Here is a 15187-nt window from a genome sequence, read left to right on the forward strand (position 1 = left end):
TGGAATGTGCAGTACTTAGTATATACTAACAAATTACCATTGAGCAGAAAGGAAGCAGCACTTAGCTGAAACACTGTACCTATTATATATTCTGTATTTCCTGATTGTTCTATTTTATTTTATTTTTAGTCAATATCATGCTCTTTTGAGCAAAGTTAAGTGGTTCTGTATCATAGACCACAAATTGCTGCTTGATATTATCGTTGTTTTTATAAGTGCTTCAGGTGGTGGCTTGTCAGCTGTTTCAAGCTAATAAAAGGAAGAAGCAAAATTCAGTAAAAATAAATAAATGGTAAAATAGGAGTCAGAAATCATTAAGGGGAGAACAGTCCTTGCCCAGTATTCCCTGGGTACCCTTCTGTTGACTTCAGCAGTAGTTACACTTGAATAAAAGCTAAGAAAATACTAATTGAGGTCTTTAGAATTTGCTTCCTTCTCTGCCCATATCAGTACTGCTACTAACACTTGCTAAGTCCTGCAATATCATTATGTAAGAAGTTTTCTGAACATCCCTACATCTAAATTCAGATCTCCAGAAATGAATAGCCTGTCTTTTGTAAAAAGTGCAAAACAGCTGATGTGGAAAACTGGAGATTTATCTTGTGCAGTTTTTCTAGTTAGGAATGTTCTGTAGATGTGAGACAAGCCGCAGAGCTGAGATACAAACCAAACTTGGTTTGTAATTGTCCAAGAGTACTGAAGGAGCTAGCAAATGTTAGAGCAGGACCCCTCTCATCACCTGTCAAAGGTCTTGGGAGTCTGGGGAGGTTCCTGCTCACAGAAAGCAAGATGGTGTTACTCCAGTTTACAGGAAGGGTGTGAGGGAAGACCTGGGAAACTAAACACAGAGGCATGGGGCATTGGCCACCTCTTCAGGAAGCTTGTTCCAGGGTTTGTCTACCCTCTCACTTAGGAACTGATTCCTCAAGTCAGGTCTGAACCTTCCTGAGGGACACAGCTTTGAGCCATTCATATGCATCCTGTCACTGTATCCCAGGGAGAACTCAGCACCTCCCTCTCCACTTCCCTCCTCAGGAAGCTGTAGTGAGCAATGAGGTCGCCCCTTGGCCGCCTTCTCTCCAAGTTAGATGAACCCAGTGCCTTGGCCACTCCCCACAGCACCTGCCTTTCAGTTGCATCACCAGCTTTGCTACCTTCTTCAGGCACATTCAAAGACCTTCACATCTTCCTTAAATTGTGGGGTGCAATTTATAGGATTGCATTCCTTCTACAATGTTCTCTCAGAGTATGGGAATGCAATTAGTATAGCTGTAGTGAGTCAGTTCAGTGTGTGCTATGTCAGCATTCATTTGCCTTGTGCAGCCCTTTGCAGAGAGGAAAGCGTGGTCTGAAAATGCACTGGATAACAGTTTGTTTTCAAATGTAACTCAAAGCGTAGGTTTTAGCTCATAAATCTCCTCTGAATAGGATTCAAATGTCATTTGAAATCTTTGCTGTTTGAAGACTGTCTTTTCCCCAAAAATCATCTGGATAGAGGATACTCCTGGCAAGGGAATTAATCATTAGCCTTACTGTGATTACTGATCCATCAGATCCACAGTTAGACGCATGCAAGGGCCTGTCATGTCACACTGAGCTTGCATCAGAATGTTTCTTGAACTAAATAGAAATAGACTGGCAGCTCTCTGCACTTACTGCACCAGTTTTACAAGCCAATTACCTAGTGTGTGCTAGAAGGTTGTTTTGTAGTTTCTTTTATTAAAAGTATCTAATTTCATCACATTGGCATTCTCTGCATTCACAGCATCCATGGACCAGAAAAATCTGTGTCTCATGGTATGTTACTAGAGGCCTTGTACCCAGCCGAGGCTCTGACAGAAGACAGCCACAATAAACCATGTGTGAAAAACCTTACTCTAAGAATAGGTAACACAGTATCAGGGGAAGTTCTGCAAGTTTCTGCTACAATTTGGAATAGGTAAATGTTCCTGCAGGCATAAGTAGATCACACCCTGACTGTGAGCCACCAGTGTGACACAGGCAAATGCATTCTTTGTGTGTCAGGCAAGATATTTCCATAGAAAAGACAAGCGTTGTGTAAAGCTCTGAGAACTTGGTGAGAACAGAACTCACCTGTACCACTGTGGTTAGTTCTCATTCTTGAGGTTCAAGAAAGATCTGTCTGGTATGACTTCAAGGAAGTATGGTATGACGGCAGTCAAAGACTAAGCAATTCATTAGGGGTGTGGAGAGCCAATAGAAGAAGTTTTCTAGAAGAAGCAAGGCAAATTCCAAGAGAGCTGCCTTCACTGTCAGCAAAGATAACAATGTAGGCAAAAGGAGGAAAAGAGCTGTTGAAATGGAAGGAAAAATATAGTAAAGAACACAAACCAATTCAGAACTTTAAGGTGTTACCCTAAATAGCATGCTCTCTGTATCACTGCAAAGGTCATGCAGAGGGAAACAAACCCCTGTTTTTGACCAGTAATGTCACCACAACCAAATGTATGTATATGGTGTGAATGCTCAGATTTATATAGTCTGTATGTACATACCAATTTTGGCACCAATGCACAAAATTGGAAGACTAGTACCTTACTTTCAGTGGGCAAAATACTGAATCCTAAAGGAAAAAGATGTTTTCCAGTGTTTTAAACAAGATCTGAACTTCCTGTAAAGGGAGTTAGACAAAAGGCATGGAGATCTCTCGGCTGTTCAGGAGAGATGGGTAGGGCAGGAGAGGTGGAGGAGTTCATTGTATACGAGAAGAATAACCCCTGTAGTTAGGGAAGATGTGTTTGAGAGCCTTTAGATGAGGATTAGGGGGATGGATGATAAAGCAGATCTCCTGATGGGATGCTAAGTATCAGGGTTTACTGGACTAATTGTAAAATTCATTTGATTGGAGAATTTACCTGTATGACTGGTTTAGTCTCAGTGGCACGTTTAAGGAACAGTATGGTGAACTGTTTTCTTCCATACTCTGTATAGTTCATCTTGTAAAAGCTCTAGATAAAACTTTACATTATCATCTTTAGTCTTTACTGCAGCAGTCTTGAGATCTCCTATACACGTGATGCTGTTCTTTCTTTCTAGGCAGGCAATGTGGTGACAGGAGAGATGGTAGAAGAACTTATTATTTCTGGAGCAGATATTATTAAAGTGGGTATTGGACCAGGTAAGTCAAATAAAGGTGGCTTTTGGAACCACTGGTAGAGGAGTTGTCCAGATGGAACAAGTGTATAATGCTGTTTTCTTGCCTGTTACAATGCAAGACCCTCTCAGCTCAATGAAGTACCAGTGAGCTTGCACACACAGTGTGTTTAAGAAATACACAGGGTGCTGGAGTTTCATACTGCACGGTGTTGCATATTGCACCTTCATTCAGTGAAGATGCCTGTTATTGGAAGCACTGGGCTGCCTGAGTTCCTGACATTATCACTGATAATGTGTTGTGTTTGGGAATACTTTTCTAGCCTGTTGAAAAGAGGATGAGTCATCCAAGCTAAAGCTCAAGGGATACTGTGTTCAGGTGTCCACTTCTATCAAGGAAAGATGGGTTTCTGAATAGAAAATTAATTATGATTTGTGTTCTGTGAAGCTGAGGTTATTCTTGTCACTGTCTTTAAAGATGAAATGGCGTCAATTGTGAAATACTGATAACTTTGCCTCTTCCTGCTACTATTGCCTGGGAGCTAAAATTTACATTTATGCACTTACATGCTATCTATCACTCTAACATTTCCATGGATAAACAAGAGGATCCTGAGCTTCTTACACTGTTTCCCTATCTTCCCCAATATTGTTGTCTGGCATACACTGCCATCATCTATCTATTTTCCTCTTCCTCTTCCTTTTTTTTTTTTTTTCTATTTTTCCCTTCCTTGTGCCTTCCTTCACATGTTACTTCTCTTGCTATTTTCTTCTTAGATTGCAGCTGGAGTCTCCATATGTGGGCTAGATTTTGAAGTGGCTAACACAAATGCCACTGACAGTATAGCTGTGATCAGCCAGTGCAGTGCAGGCAGATTGTTTACTCTGCAGTGCCAGATAGTTATGGTCCATGAATGGATAACTGGAGCAGAGAAAACGTTGTAATAAACATTGCAGTTGTGCCCGGGAAGATACCAAACAATAAATACCGCAAAATAGATGAAGAATAAATAACAGAGATTTCATGCTGTAATTGTCATGGACAAATTCAGATTTAAAAGAAGAATAATTATAATTTGTAGCCTCAAACATGGAAAATGTTTGATGTAAATGCTGTATAGTCTTCCCTGGAGGCCTTCCTGAACAGATCTGAACAAGTTGACCATGCAAACCCACAAGTAACAAATGTTTCTCCCTCAGGTCTTGAGGCTCTTTTCCAAATAATGATCCATCCTGTGGAAAATGGCAGTGATTTATTATAAAGCATTACATACACTATAAAATACAAGCCCTGTGGAAATCATATTAAAACTAATTTTCTTACTATTTTGCAAGAATTTTTCTTAGTGTTTTTACTTTGCCAGTTCTTTGAAGGATCTTCAGTAACTTTTGCTTTACTGGTAGCTTGAGTATATCTGGATATCAGCTGAGTGAAGGGATCCAGATTTCACTGCATTTGGTTCAGAATCTGTTTTGAAATTCTCATTATCATGCAGACCTTTTAGGTCTGTATCCTAAATTATAGGACCTATAGTGGCAAAAAGCAGTCCTCATTGTGACTCTTAATTTAAAGAAAAAAATAGAGAAGGTATTCCAAGAGGTCTATAGCCATGTTGCTTTGTTGAACTGTAATTAAATTGTATTCGTGTATATATATACACACATATATGCACATTTTTCTCTATGCATACATGCATGCACAATGTATGGATATAAATAATACAGTTCAATGTAGATATAGTTCATATATTTCCCTTGATGTTGGACTATACAGCTTTCAGATTATTGTTTATCTCATTTTTAAATACTGTGAGCTGATTTTTTTATATTGCCCAAAACCAAATGTTTCTGGCCCGAGAATTACTTCTTTAAACATGCAGAAAAGAGATAAAAATACTTATTAGAAGAAGTAGTCAGGTAATAAATGCTGCTGCTGAGTCCCTCAGGTTGTGATTCTGGTCCTTTTGTCCCTTCCCTTCAGGCACCTCAGTCAGATTTGCTTTCTTGTGATGCAGTAATTCCCTTAGTGAGAAGCATTACTGATGAGAACTAAACTGGGACTAGCCCTGGAGAAAAAAGGGAGGACATTAGTCTACTCAGCCACAGTTCCCATGAAGTGGCGAGTGAGCATTTCGGAACTCAAGTTCCTATGTTTTCCTTTTATCTGTGAGAAGCCAGCACTGGCAATATAGACTTCTTGAGAGAGAAATAATGCTGATAGAAACACATTTTTTCTGTATCGTTTCTGTCATCCTAATGGGCTATGTTTTTTCCTCTTGTTCTCTTGTCTAGGTTCTGTGTGCACCACTCGGATTAAGACAGGGGTGGGCTATCCACAGCTAAGTGCTGTTATTGAGTGTGCAGACTCAGCACATGGCTTGAAAGGACATATCATCTCTGTAAGTAATTATCATCCACTCTCAGATTCCCACTGTGCAAATCGTTGTGGAGCAGGAGAATCAAACAGTCTAGTACCATACATGTTAAAGCCTGCCCTTCTGTCATCCCCTGTTGACTCCTGTATTAGCTCCTAGGACAGTCAGTGGAGATCCAGATATAAAGAAACCAGCTCCCTAACATTAAAAAGATGTGGGAACCTCACTCCTGTTTGACTTTCAAAATCTGCTTCTTTCTCCCTGAATGGAGTAAGCTGTTATGTAAACAGAATAGGAAGCTTGATACTGTTTTCACTATTGAAGCAAACAGTAATTCCAATGAAAGGCTTCTGAAAAAGGTGTAGAATGTAAACATGACTTTCCTCAGAGTGTGACTGAGGGACAGACAGGCAGTAGAGGGGAGCACAAGGTAAAATGATGCGAGCCCATCTGTGCCCTGGTTGGATTGATTCAGATAGCATCCTCACAGAGCTCTCTGTGCAGGGGCAGGGGTGTTTGAGGTGGCTCTTTTGAGCACAGCTGGCACGTGAGCCCCTTGTGTTCTCACTAAGCTCTGGGGAAATAACGAGCCTGTGGAGGAAAAAGAGCATCTGTCTGTATTGCCTGCTAATGGCAGTTTCCACTCTTGTCAGCAAGACCAGATTCACCTCACAGAGAGAAAACAAATTGGTAAGCGTGGCCCCAGACTGAGCTAGAGGGCAGTCTGCAGCACCCAAAGGCCCCGTGTGCATGGGCACACACAGGCAGTCAGCGTGTCCCAGCCATGCCAGGCTGGCACAGCCTCTGCAGGCTGCCTGTGAGGCAGCTGCTCAGGGGAGGGCACAGGGCCTCACCTGTGTGCTGTGCTCACAGCCAGCAGCCTCCCTCTGCCACCCTAGGAGAGACCACATACTGGATTTTAGATCTACTGCCAAGTGAAATCACTGTAAGGCCTTGGTTTCTATGACCCAGTTGGGACTAGTATCCATGTGAGGAAGGAGGAGTGTTGTGTTGCATTGTTGAGGAGGGAGATGAGAGGAAAACAAACTGATTGGGGATGGGTCAAGGGTTTGACTGGATCTCTTGGAGTATAATGGAGAAGGAACATGTTATAGTCAGATCTCTCTTGCTCTTAACTGTTAATGAATATGCAGTCCCTCCTCTCCATGGCTCCTCTATATGAATTTTGCAGAAAAAAAGAGAAGCAGTATGTGATTTTTATGACTTGGGCAGTATTGCAAATGTTTCTGTCTATAACAGACAGTAGAACATGTGTGCAATAGAGCATGAAAGCTTCACTCGTTGCTGTGAAGGCTGGATAAGTATAGGTGTCATCCTAGCAGTGGTGCTCAGACACCCATCCTAGTTTTGCAATAATCATTTTCTGCTAGCAGTCCTCAGAAGAATGCTGGTATCCTGATTTTACAAGACAACAGGGAGTGTGTATTCAGACTGTTGAAAAATTAGGTGGTTCTGTACTGTATCCCCTGCTTTGGGAATGGATCAGTTCTCATCTTGCTCAGGTTTCAGTGATCCCACACCTATCAGCCCCCTATAGAGGAATATAGGAGGGCAATTTGATACCTGTCTGCTACCAACATCTGGGCCAAGAGAAGGACCTTCAGCTGTGGCTGGAGTCTCTAACATCACTTCAGCTCAACTGTCACCCAGTCTAAGAGTAAAGCAAGGGTAAGGACATTATGCCTGAATTCTGGAGTATTCAGAGGGTGTTGGTGTATTTATTAGGGAAAGAAAAAGCTGGACTGCATGGCTGTTGCCAGAGCTCTGGGAAGAATATCATGGAAGAGTGGAATCCTCATGACAGAAAAGCAACATGTGGCAGCAATTTCAAGTATAGAATTGGGTCTGGTGGCAACAAGTATACCTGGCATCCCTCAAAATATCTCACTGCTGTCTTTCTGGGGATTGAAGAAGAGGCTCACCCTTCCTGAGCCAAAAGAAATCCCTACAGGCAGAGTATTACCATAGCTATCTGTGTCAATTTCCCAGGAGAAAATTGTGTACAGCAATTTTTGTTATGTTAATATGGAAGTAGCAGGAAGGATGTGAAAAGATTCAAAGCTTACTAGCTAGCTTCATGAAATTATAGCTAATGGTGTGATACAGGCTAGTCCCTTGGGGTACTTTCTTGTATCCACTTCTGTTTTGTCCAGTACCTTCATCAAATTAACTCCTTATTCTTGTTATGTTGGTACAATTTCCATATGAAGGAAAAGAAGTCTTACTGTCAGAATGAGGAAGTGGTGGTGCTGAGCACAGCATAGGCACTGCAGAGAACACAGTACGACTGAACCCTGATCTTCAGGAGCTCTGCTAGGATGGGAGCACAAACTGGGATTTTAAACATTCCTGTTACTGAAGTTACCATGTATTTTTTGGAACTGATTCGTTGACAGGGAAGATGACAATTTTCAGGCAAACATGATAGTCCAAGTGAACACCTGGTGTCTGTCTAGTCATTTACACAGAGAAGTAGGAGGTAAAATTGCACCAGTTACTTTCCTCATGCTAAATTATCTGTAAGACTCAATGCTCACCTCAGAAATTAATCTTTCATGACTCACTGAAAGCAGAGAGGAAACCCTCCCTAAGATACAGGCATCGTTTCTGTCCCATGATGTTTGCCTGGGAGCCAGTAGTCTCAATTTTCATTGCTAATCCATTGGCCTTGAGAAAGTGCTGCAGTGAGTTACAGTGGAGGGGGGCCTGCTGGAGATGTTTCTTGTAGGTCAGAGAACTCCTCTGCTGGACAGAGAGGCAGTCACATATTCTAGTAAGCCAGCAATGTGGGGAATGGAAAACAGCCCTGCATGTGTCCTTTCTCATGTGGCTATCATTTGACAGAGATCCCTGTTTCCCTTTCTCCCTGCCTGGGTGATAGGTCACCAGCATTCAGTGAAAAGAATGACTAAGGGTTCTTCACCCAGCTACTGCCATACTGTCCCTTTTTCCACACAGAACTCTTTCCACACATAAATATTCCTGGTATACATAGTTCAGAATAAAGCACCCTATGTATTGTATTTACTGCTCCATAAGCCACATACTTTATATATCTTCTGCATAATAAATAGTTATCTGTTTTCTGATACTGTAGAAAGCACTGGTTATGCAGTTTATTATAAAGATTGCTTGAAACACAAATCATAGTTATAAACTCATTATAAATTGCATATAATACTAAATGTTCAACTAAATGTATACTGATTTTCCATGCTGTATTTTTTTCTTTGGGCTAAATTTTGTTGCTGTAAAATGGCTTATCTATCTGGAGAACAAGACTGAGGACAAAAATGTTACTTCAACCACATGAAAGTAATTCTGTTGACTGGAAAGCTGCTTTCCCCTGTCCTTCTCCCTAGTACCCACTTGGCTCAGAATCATGCTGTCTGCAGATTCCATGACCGTAAGCCTTTCCAGTAGTCTTAACTTTGGTATTATGCCAGTTCTCCTGAATTCAGAAGCAGATTTTTACAGATAAATTTCCCCAGGATTCTGAGGTAGAGGCTAAGCCTGCAGCAAGCTCTGTAACTGAAGCCTACATCTACAAGTCATTTTGAACCCAGGCCCAGGGCCCTGTTGGGACAAGCTGAATTTCAAGGGGAAGCTTCCAAGGCAATGCAGCAGCAGAAGAGTCTTACTTTGTAAACAGAAAGCCTGCTTTTTCACATGGAATGAAGTGCTTTACTGCATCTGGTTTTATTATATAGCATCTTCTGACATAACTGCTTAGTATGTTCCCTTTTTGTTTCCCTTTCTATGAATCACTAAGTTTACCTGCTTATCTGAATTAACTGGAGACATCTACAGATAAAGAAGGGCTGTGAATCATCATTGTCAGTTCCTTTTATCTTAAATGGTAACCCGTGAGCTTTTAGACAAGTCTCTTAAGCTGCTCAGTATTTTGTAATTTGGTAACATTCAAAGTGATATTTTTTGAAGCTGGTGATTAATGGTTACACAGTGAGGCCCCCCATTCTCATGGTACCTCATAAAACCTTCATCACTGCCACTACTGGGTTAGTTACAAAGGTCAGATACTGAGCCACCCAAAAACAACTTACTGCAGCCCATCTACCAGAGAGCATTCAAAGCCAGTGTCTCTTCAGACAGTAAGAGACCTAAAACTGTTCTTTGAAGATTATTAGACCCTTCTTTCTACCCTGGCTCTTCCTCCCCTGACACATGCACACATACTCACACCCTCCTCCAGGCTATGACAGACTTGTTAAAGGGAAAGAATTGCACAAGCAGAGTGCTTAAAAGGAGAGAGAGATTCAGCTGTCAGCCCAGCACTTGTTCCTGGAGCTGACAGCAAGGGTGTCTAAGCTCAACAAAAGGCATAATGTGCTAGAGGTTATCAGCAAATGGAATAAAAGCCTTTAAAGTTCTACCAGATGCTGTTTGCAGTGGGGTGCCCTTTGAAAAGCCACTCACTTTTGGATCCACCTGCTCAGTTTGTGTCTGAATCCTTTTCTGGGCACACAGAGTTTCTAACCCACAGCCCTGCTGCCAGCTGCCCATCAAAGCCAGCTCTATTGTGGCTGATGGTGGGGGTGTCTGGCTGTGCTCGGCCACAGGTCATGCACAGCCACACATTTCTGCCGACAGGGAGGTGAAACAGCGTGAGGTAACTGGCCAGTGTGGGGGTAGCTTCAAAAGCAGGAAAGATGCTGGCTGTCTGCAACGGCTCCAGATCATCAAAGGAATGGGGAGCTCTCCTGGTACAATGACTGTGTATAGACTAAAGGATCTTTCATCTGGTGCTCAGACCTTTACACATCCTAAAGAATCATAGCACATGATGAGCTCTGCTGTGTGCCATTCTTTTTTTACAGCTCTATCACACATACACAACCTCCCTCCCCTCAACTGAACCCCCTTCATCAGACACTGCATTGCACTGAAACACATAGGTCTAAAATGTTAAAGGTCCAGAGTGCTGTTGTTTCCTGACCAAGCCCATAACAAACAGTAAAGAGTAGGATGAGAGGCTCATTTTCACTTACCAAAGATTGTATTAACCCGGTTTGTTAGAGATTATCAGATAAAAATCCATCATAACTGATGGTATATTCCCTCTCCCCTCCCACTGTGACCTTTTAATATATTGCAAAGTGCTGAGAAAGTTATTTTAAGTGTTTTTGGTGGTTTAAGGTAGAGGCTTATGGTACCTCTGCATCACACAGCCTTTCATTAAAATGGCAGGGGATGATTCAGATCATCAGAGGGGGTTTTGTTTTCTGGTTTCTGGGATTTGGAAACTTGCAGCCAGGAATTTTCATTGCTGCTGTTACCAGTGGTATTATCAGTAGACTGTACAGTAGAGTGGGTGAGCCTCAAGGATGTAAGCAGTGGAAAGGATTATCTGGATTCCCTGAAAACGTAGCCAAGATGATACATCCCAAGTGCACGTCAGCTCTCTTGACACGCTGTTCCTGAGCAAGGGCCACAGTGCTGCAGGTCACAGAGCTCCAGTGCTCACTGGTCCCTGAGTGACCTCGCTGCCACTCACTGTCTCTTTTCTTTGTGCAGGATGGAGGATGCAACTGCCCAGGAGATGTCGCCAAAGCGTTTGGTAAGGATAGTGTGTTATGACACACCCACGTGTCTCCAGCAACCCTGGCAGCAGGGATGCAGGAGTCGGTGTGACCCTGAATGCGTAATAAATTAGGAGGAGGTTATGTTAGTCCCTGCAGCTGACTCCAGTGAAATTAATGCACCAGGCATGAATTTGCTCTGTGGAATAGACAGTACAAATTCTTCAGTGCAAAATGTAGAGTGGTCAAAGTGCTATTTTAGAAATTATCTGCCAGGTGTGTATGAGATACAGCTGCTGGGAGGGTAATACGAAGAAAGCTGATAAGGGTTTCTTCTGAGTAGGGTTCAGAGATGCCTGTAACATTGCCAGATCTGGCTGACTTGAGCCTTGAGTGGAAGAAGAGCTGGTGGAATGCATGTTGGACAGAAGAACAAAACAAAAAGGCAGGCCAGATCCCTGGAGATGTTCTTGGGATCAGCTGTCCACTTGAAGAGATGAGGTTTTATTTATACTGTATCCCCTAGAGCTAGGCAGATGTCTGAAACATCTAAGTTAATAATTAACAGATTTTGCTTTCATGTCAGTAAGTTCAGTGAATTGCACCAGCTTTTAGTGATAGAAGATGTAATCTGTGAGTATTGTCTGTTGGGCATGAAAGTTATGTTGGTATGGGGGGGGTGGGGGTTCAAACTCATGATTGTTACTTAGCCATAACCTTGTTACAGCAGCATATGGGAAGCAGGTGCTAAATGCATCCTGAGATGACAAGATATTTAAAGGTACTCTCCCGAAATGCCAGACCCTTTGGAGGTGTCAAGTAGGTGCTCTCCTATGCCTGGAATACAGTGGGACAGCACAGTCTCACTGGGATTTCAGGGTGGTATGAAAACAAGAGATAGCACATTGTGATACAAAATGTCTGCTTTGCAGGAAGCTTTGCAATTATGGGAAGTAGAGGCAGGCCTAAACTCAGATTATAGACTTGCCAAGAAAAACTCTAGGCCTCCTGGAAAGGTTGAAACCAAAATCTGTCTTCTAAGTTTGCAGATAGTTCCTGTTTTGAGACAGGTCCGATGACAAGGAAGACTTCATTAGAGAATTCTAAGCACAGCTGTAGAGGGATTGCTACCAGCAATGAATGGGCTTGCTCAGAGGATTTCATATAACCCTTGTTACCCAGTGGTGATGTGATGCAGGGAATAGATACTTCCAGTTGGGTGATTCAACATAGCTGAACAGCAGCATCCCTCCTCTTAAACAAGATTGTATTAAAAAATGCCCAACCTCTCCTCAGCCCCAACTCTGACATGCTGCCTGCAGTGAGGTCTTCATTCTGCCTTTCTCCGGCTCCACAGCTCACCAAGTTCTTGCTAGTGGTGTGGTCCTTGGGAGCTTGTGAACTGAAACTGTGACCTCACTGTATTCCCTGCTGTCTGTACAGAAACCTGGCCTATGGAAAAGGTCTTTCTTCAACAAGAGCATTTCCAGGAGCTATAACAACAGGAAGCAACTTCAAGTGTTTCAAATGTTTTTCTTTGTAGTGTTTATTACAAGTCTGAAAGTCTGAAAGATCCTTGTAGTCTCTTTGGGCTAACTGAACCTGAACCTGCTTGAAACCTATGATGAGACAGCTTCTGGCTTTGCTGTTCATCAAGAGGTGCTGGGATTCACAGTGGTGCATGTCTGAAGGCTGCCACAGAATTATCCCTTGGAGAGAGGAGCATCAGAAAGCTGATATTTTCCAGGCAGTAGTTGTACTCTTGATAGTAACCCAAATAGATCAGTGTGACTGTGTGTCACAGCTACAGAGCTGGAAATGATGGAGATGACTCCGAGGCAGTAAACTTACTGTATCTGGTTATGTACACTTGAGGTAGACACTGTGAACATCTGACAAGCTGGACCCAGATGTGCATTTGTCAAAGGTATGTGGCAAAATAAGCTTTGACATAACATTATTACTATCAGTGTTTATTGAATGCTGCTGAAGTGATTGGCTGAGCTTTGTAGAATGTAGCCACCATGTCCAATATTTACAAGTCAAAGCCTTGATACTGAATTGTCTGGCATGGACCTCTGTGCTTGAATTACATGAGTGTACTGGATAGCAAAGGCCAGGTAATAAAACACCCAGATCTACAGTTTCATCTAGGGATGAAGGTCTGGACAAAGCATGGACAAGAAGAGACAAGAAGAGGACTTTGGTCAAAGTAATTATACCACCTCTTTCTGGTAGATTGCTGTAAAATCTTCATGGGATGGGATGATTCCCTATAAAGCAGTGACAGAACATCTATTTGAATTATGGGAAGTGTGAGGGAGTCCCAGATGTGAGGACAAGCACTGACAAATGGCTAAAGGTGTCACTGGAGAGGAGCCAAGTTCATGGAAATAGGAGGAGTAGATTGGATTGAGTGAGAGAATTGTGAAGAGCCGAGAAATAGATGTTGAGAAGCTTTAAGGTGACACCTCTGACTTGGTATCAGGACTCAGAGGCAGATTGGGCATTTTGACAGAGGGGAAACAAGGTAGAAGCCTATTTAAAAATGCAAGGAACAGGGAAGCACTGAAGGTGAGGGACAGAAATGCATGGAGAAACATACTTGGGAGAGTGCTGGAGTTCTGGAACCGCTGGGTGGGAACCTGGTATGGATTCAGTAAACTGAAGATGTCACTGCCATCTGGATATTAGAGATGATAATGAAAAAGACGTATGTAGTTTGATAGGAAAGAAAAGAGCTGTTTTGATGCAGGAATGCGATAATGCATGAAAGAAATTAATGCTGTCCTCTTAGATGGTTCATACAACAGAACCCTTGGAAAGGCTGATAACATGAACGCGTTTCTCAGAATGCTCCAGGGAGGCACTACTGTCTCCTTTTTTAATGATGAGAAGTCAAAGCGCAGAAGTATTAAGTTCAATTTCCTGAGGTCACATATATTTTTGTGACATAGCCAGGAAAGAATGTGCCTTTTGAATCCTATGCCAGCATCTTTAACATATTACTGCTGTTCCTTACAGCAGTGGTGAGAAGAGATGCAGGAGCAGGGAAGGAAAAGGAAAGAAAAGTCATATGGAGAAGTCAACTGGGGACATACACTAGTTTCAAATTATACCAGATCGCACTGGCTTTTTCTCCGTTTTTTTTCCAGCAGCTGTGTGTGTACCTACTGCTGCAAAGGCTTACTGGCTCAGCTGGAGCACAGGTGAATGTTAATTCCAGGGCAAGCTCTGGTCGAGGCAAACTTACGCTGCATCTGCCTGGAGGGCTGCCCAGCTCACAAATCCAGGCTGACTCCAGCTGAATTTGTGCAGAGCCAATCTGGTTATCAGTGACTTGTATAATCAGGCATACAAAAGACATCTGAGGGACTCTATCCAGATCCAGCAGAACTGTGTGAGTGCTGCAAGCTTGGGCTGGTGTCAGCACTGCTATTCTGTAATGGCTTGAAAGAGGAGGCGCTGTGAAATGTGAATAAGCAAAATCAGGCCAGATACAGCATAGGCCTCAAGGGGAAAGTCAGTGCACGAAAGTGGCATTGTGTAAAACCAGGACAAGTCTGGCCAGCTCTGGGTGAGCTACTGGGATGTTTGTGTGCAACATAGCCCATCACATTCTGTGTTATCTAGGGGGTTGTTGCCAGGTGTTCCCACTCTCCCACAACCTAAAATAATGTCATGCTGTCAAACTGTACTTGAAAACAAAAGACTGCAGGTGGATGTTGCAAGCATCACTAGTGCTTCCAGTGGTTATACAAGAAAAACGTGTGTAAGTTAAAGACCATGCTAAAAACTACAACCTCCTTGTCAGATATTAACTGATGGAAGCATAATGGAACAGACTTGAAATTTTCTGATATCTTTGCAACACTGAAGCACAGTGGAAGGTTCTGGAGAACATTGGAGAAGAATATTTAATATGGGCTTGTCATTTCTGGAGCAGCAGGGCAGCAAGCATGTGTCGTTTCAATGTTTAGACGTGCTGCATCTGCTGTAACATAGCTCCTCTCTTCTGGAAGAGCTTGATGAATTATGTTGTAGTTTGCAAAAGTTACTCAAGTTGGATGAGTTTCAATCCTGTAATTCAAACATATTTGCTTCTCTCCCAAAAATATGCAGCCAAAAGGAAAATAA

At 42.5% G+C, this 15187-nt stretch overlaps 1 protein-coding gene across 4 annotated transcripts in view; it reads left to right on the forward strand.

Annotated features, from left to right (window-relative positions):
* GMPR (guanosine monophosphate reductase) overlaps positions 1–15187 on the forward strand; it is a 42107-nt gene that overhangs the window by 11652 nt on the left and 15268 nt on the right. For all 4 annotated transcript variants that reach the window (XM_015616183.3, XM_015616160.3, XM_015616169.2 and 1 more), the window contains 3 exons: positions 3058–3139; positions 5407–5513; positions 11046–11088. In XM_015616183.3, the coding sequence (XP_015471669.1) occupies positions 3058–3139; positions 5407–5513; positions 11046–11088 (232 nt within the window). The remainder of the gene's footprint in view (positions 1–3057; positions 3140–5406; positions 5514–11045; positions 11089–15187) is intronic.

Source organism: Parus major, chromosome 2, assembly GCF_001522545.3.
Source record: "Parus major isolate Abel chromosome 2, Parus_major1.1, whole genome shotgun sequence".
NCBI classification, from domain to species: domain Eukaryota; kingdom Metazoa; phylum Chordata; class Aves; order Passeriformes; family Paridae; genus Parus; species Parus major.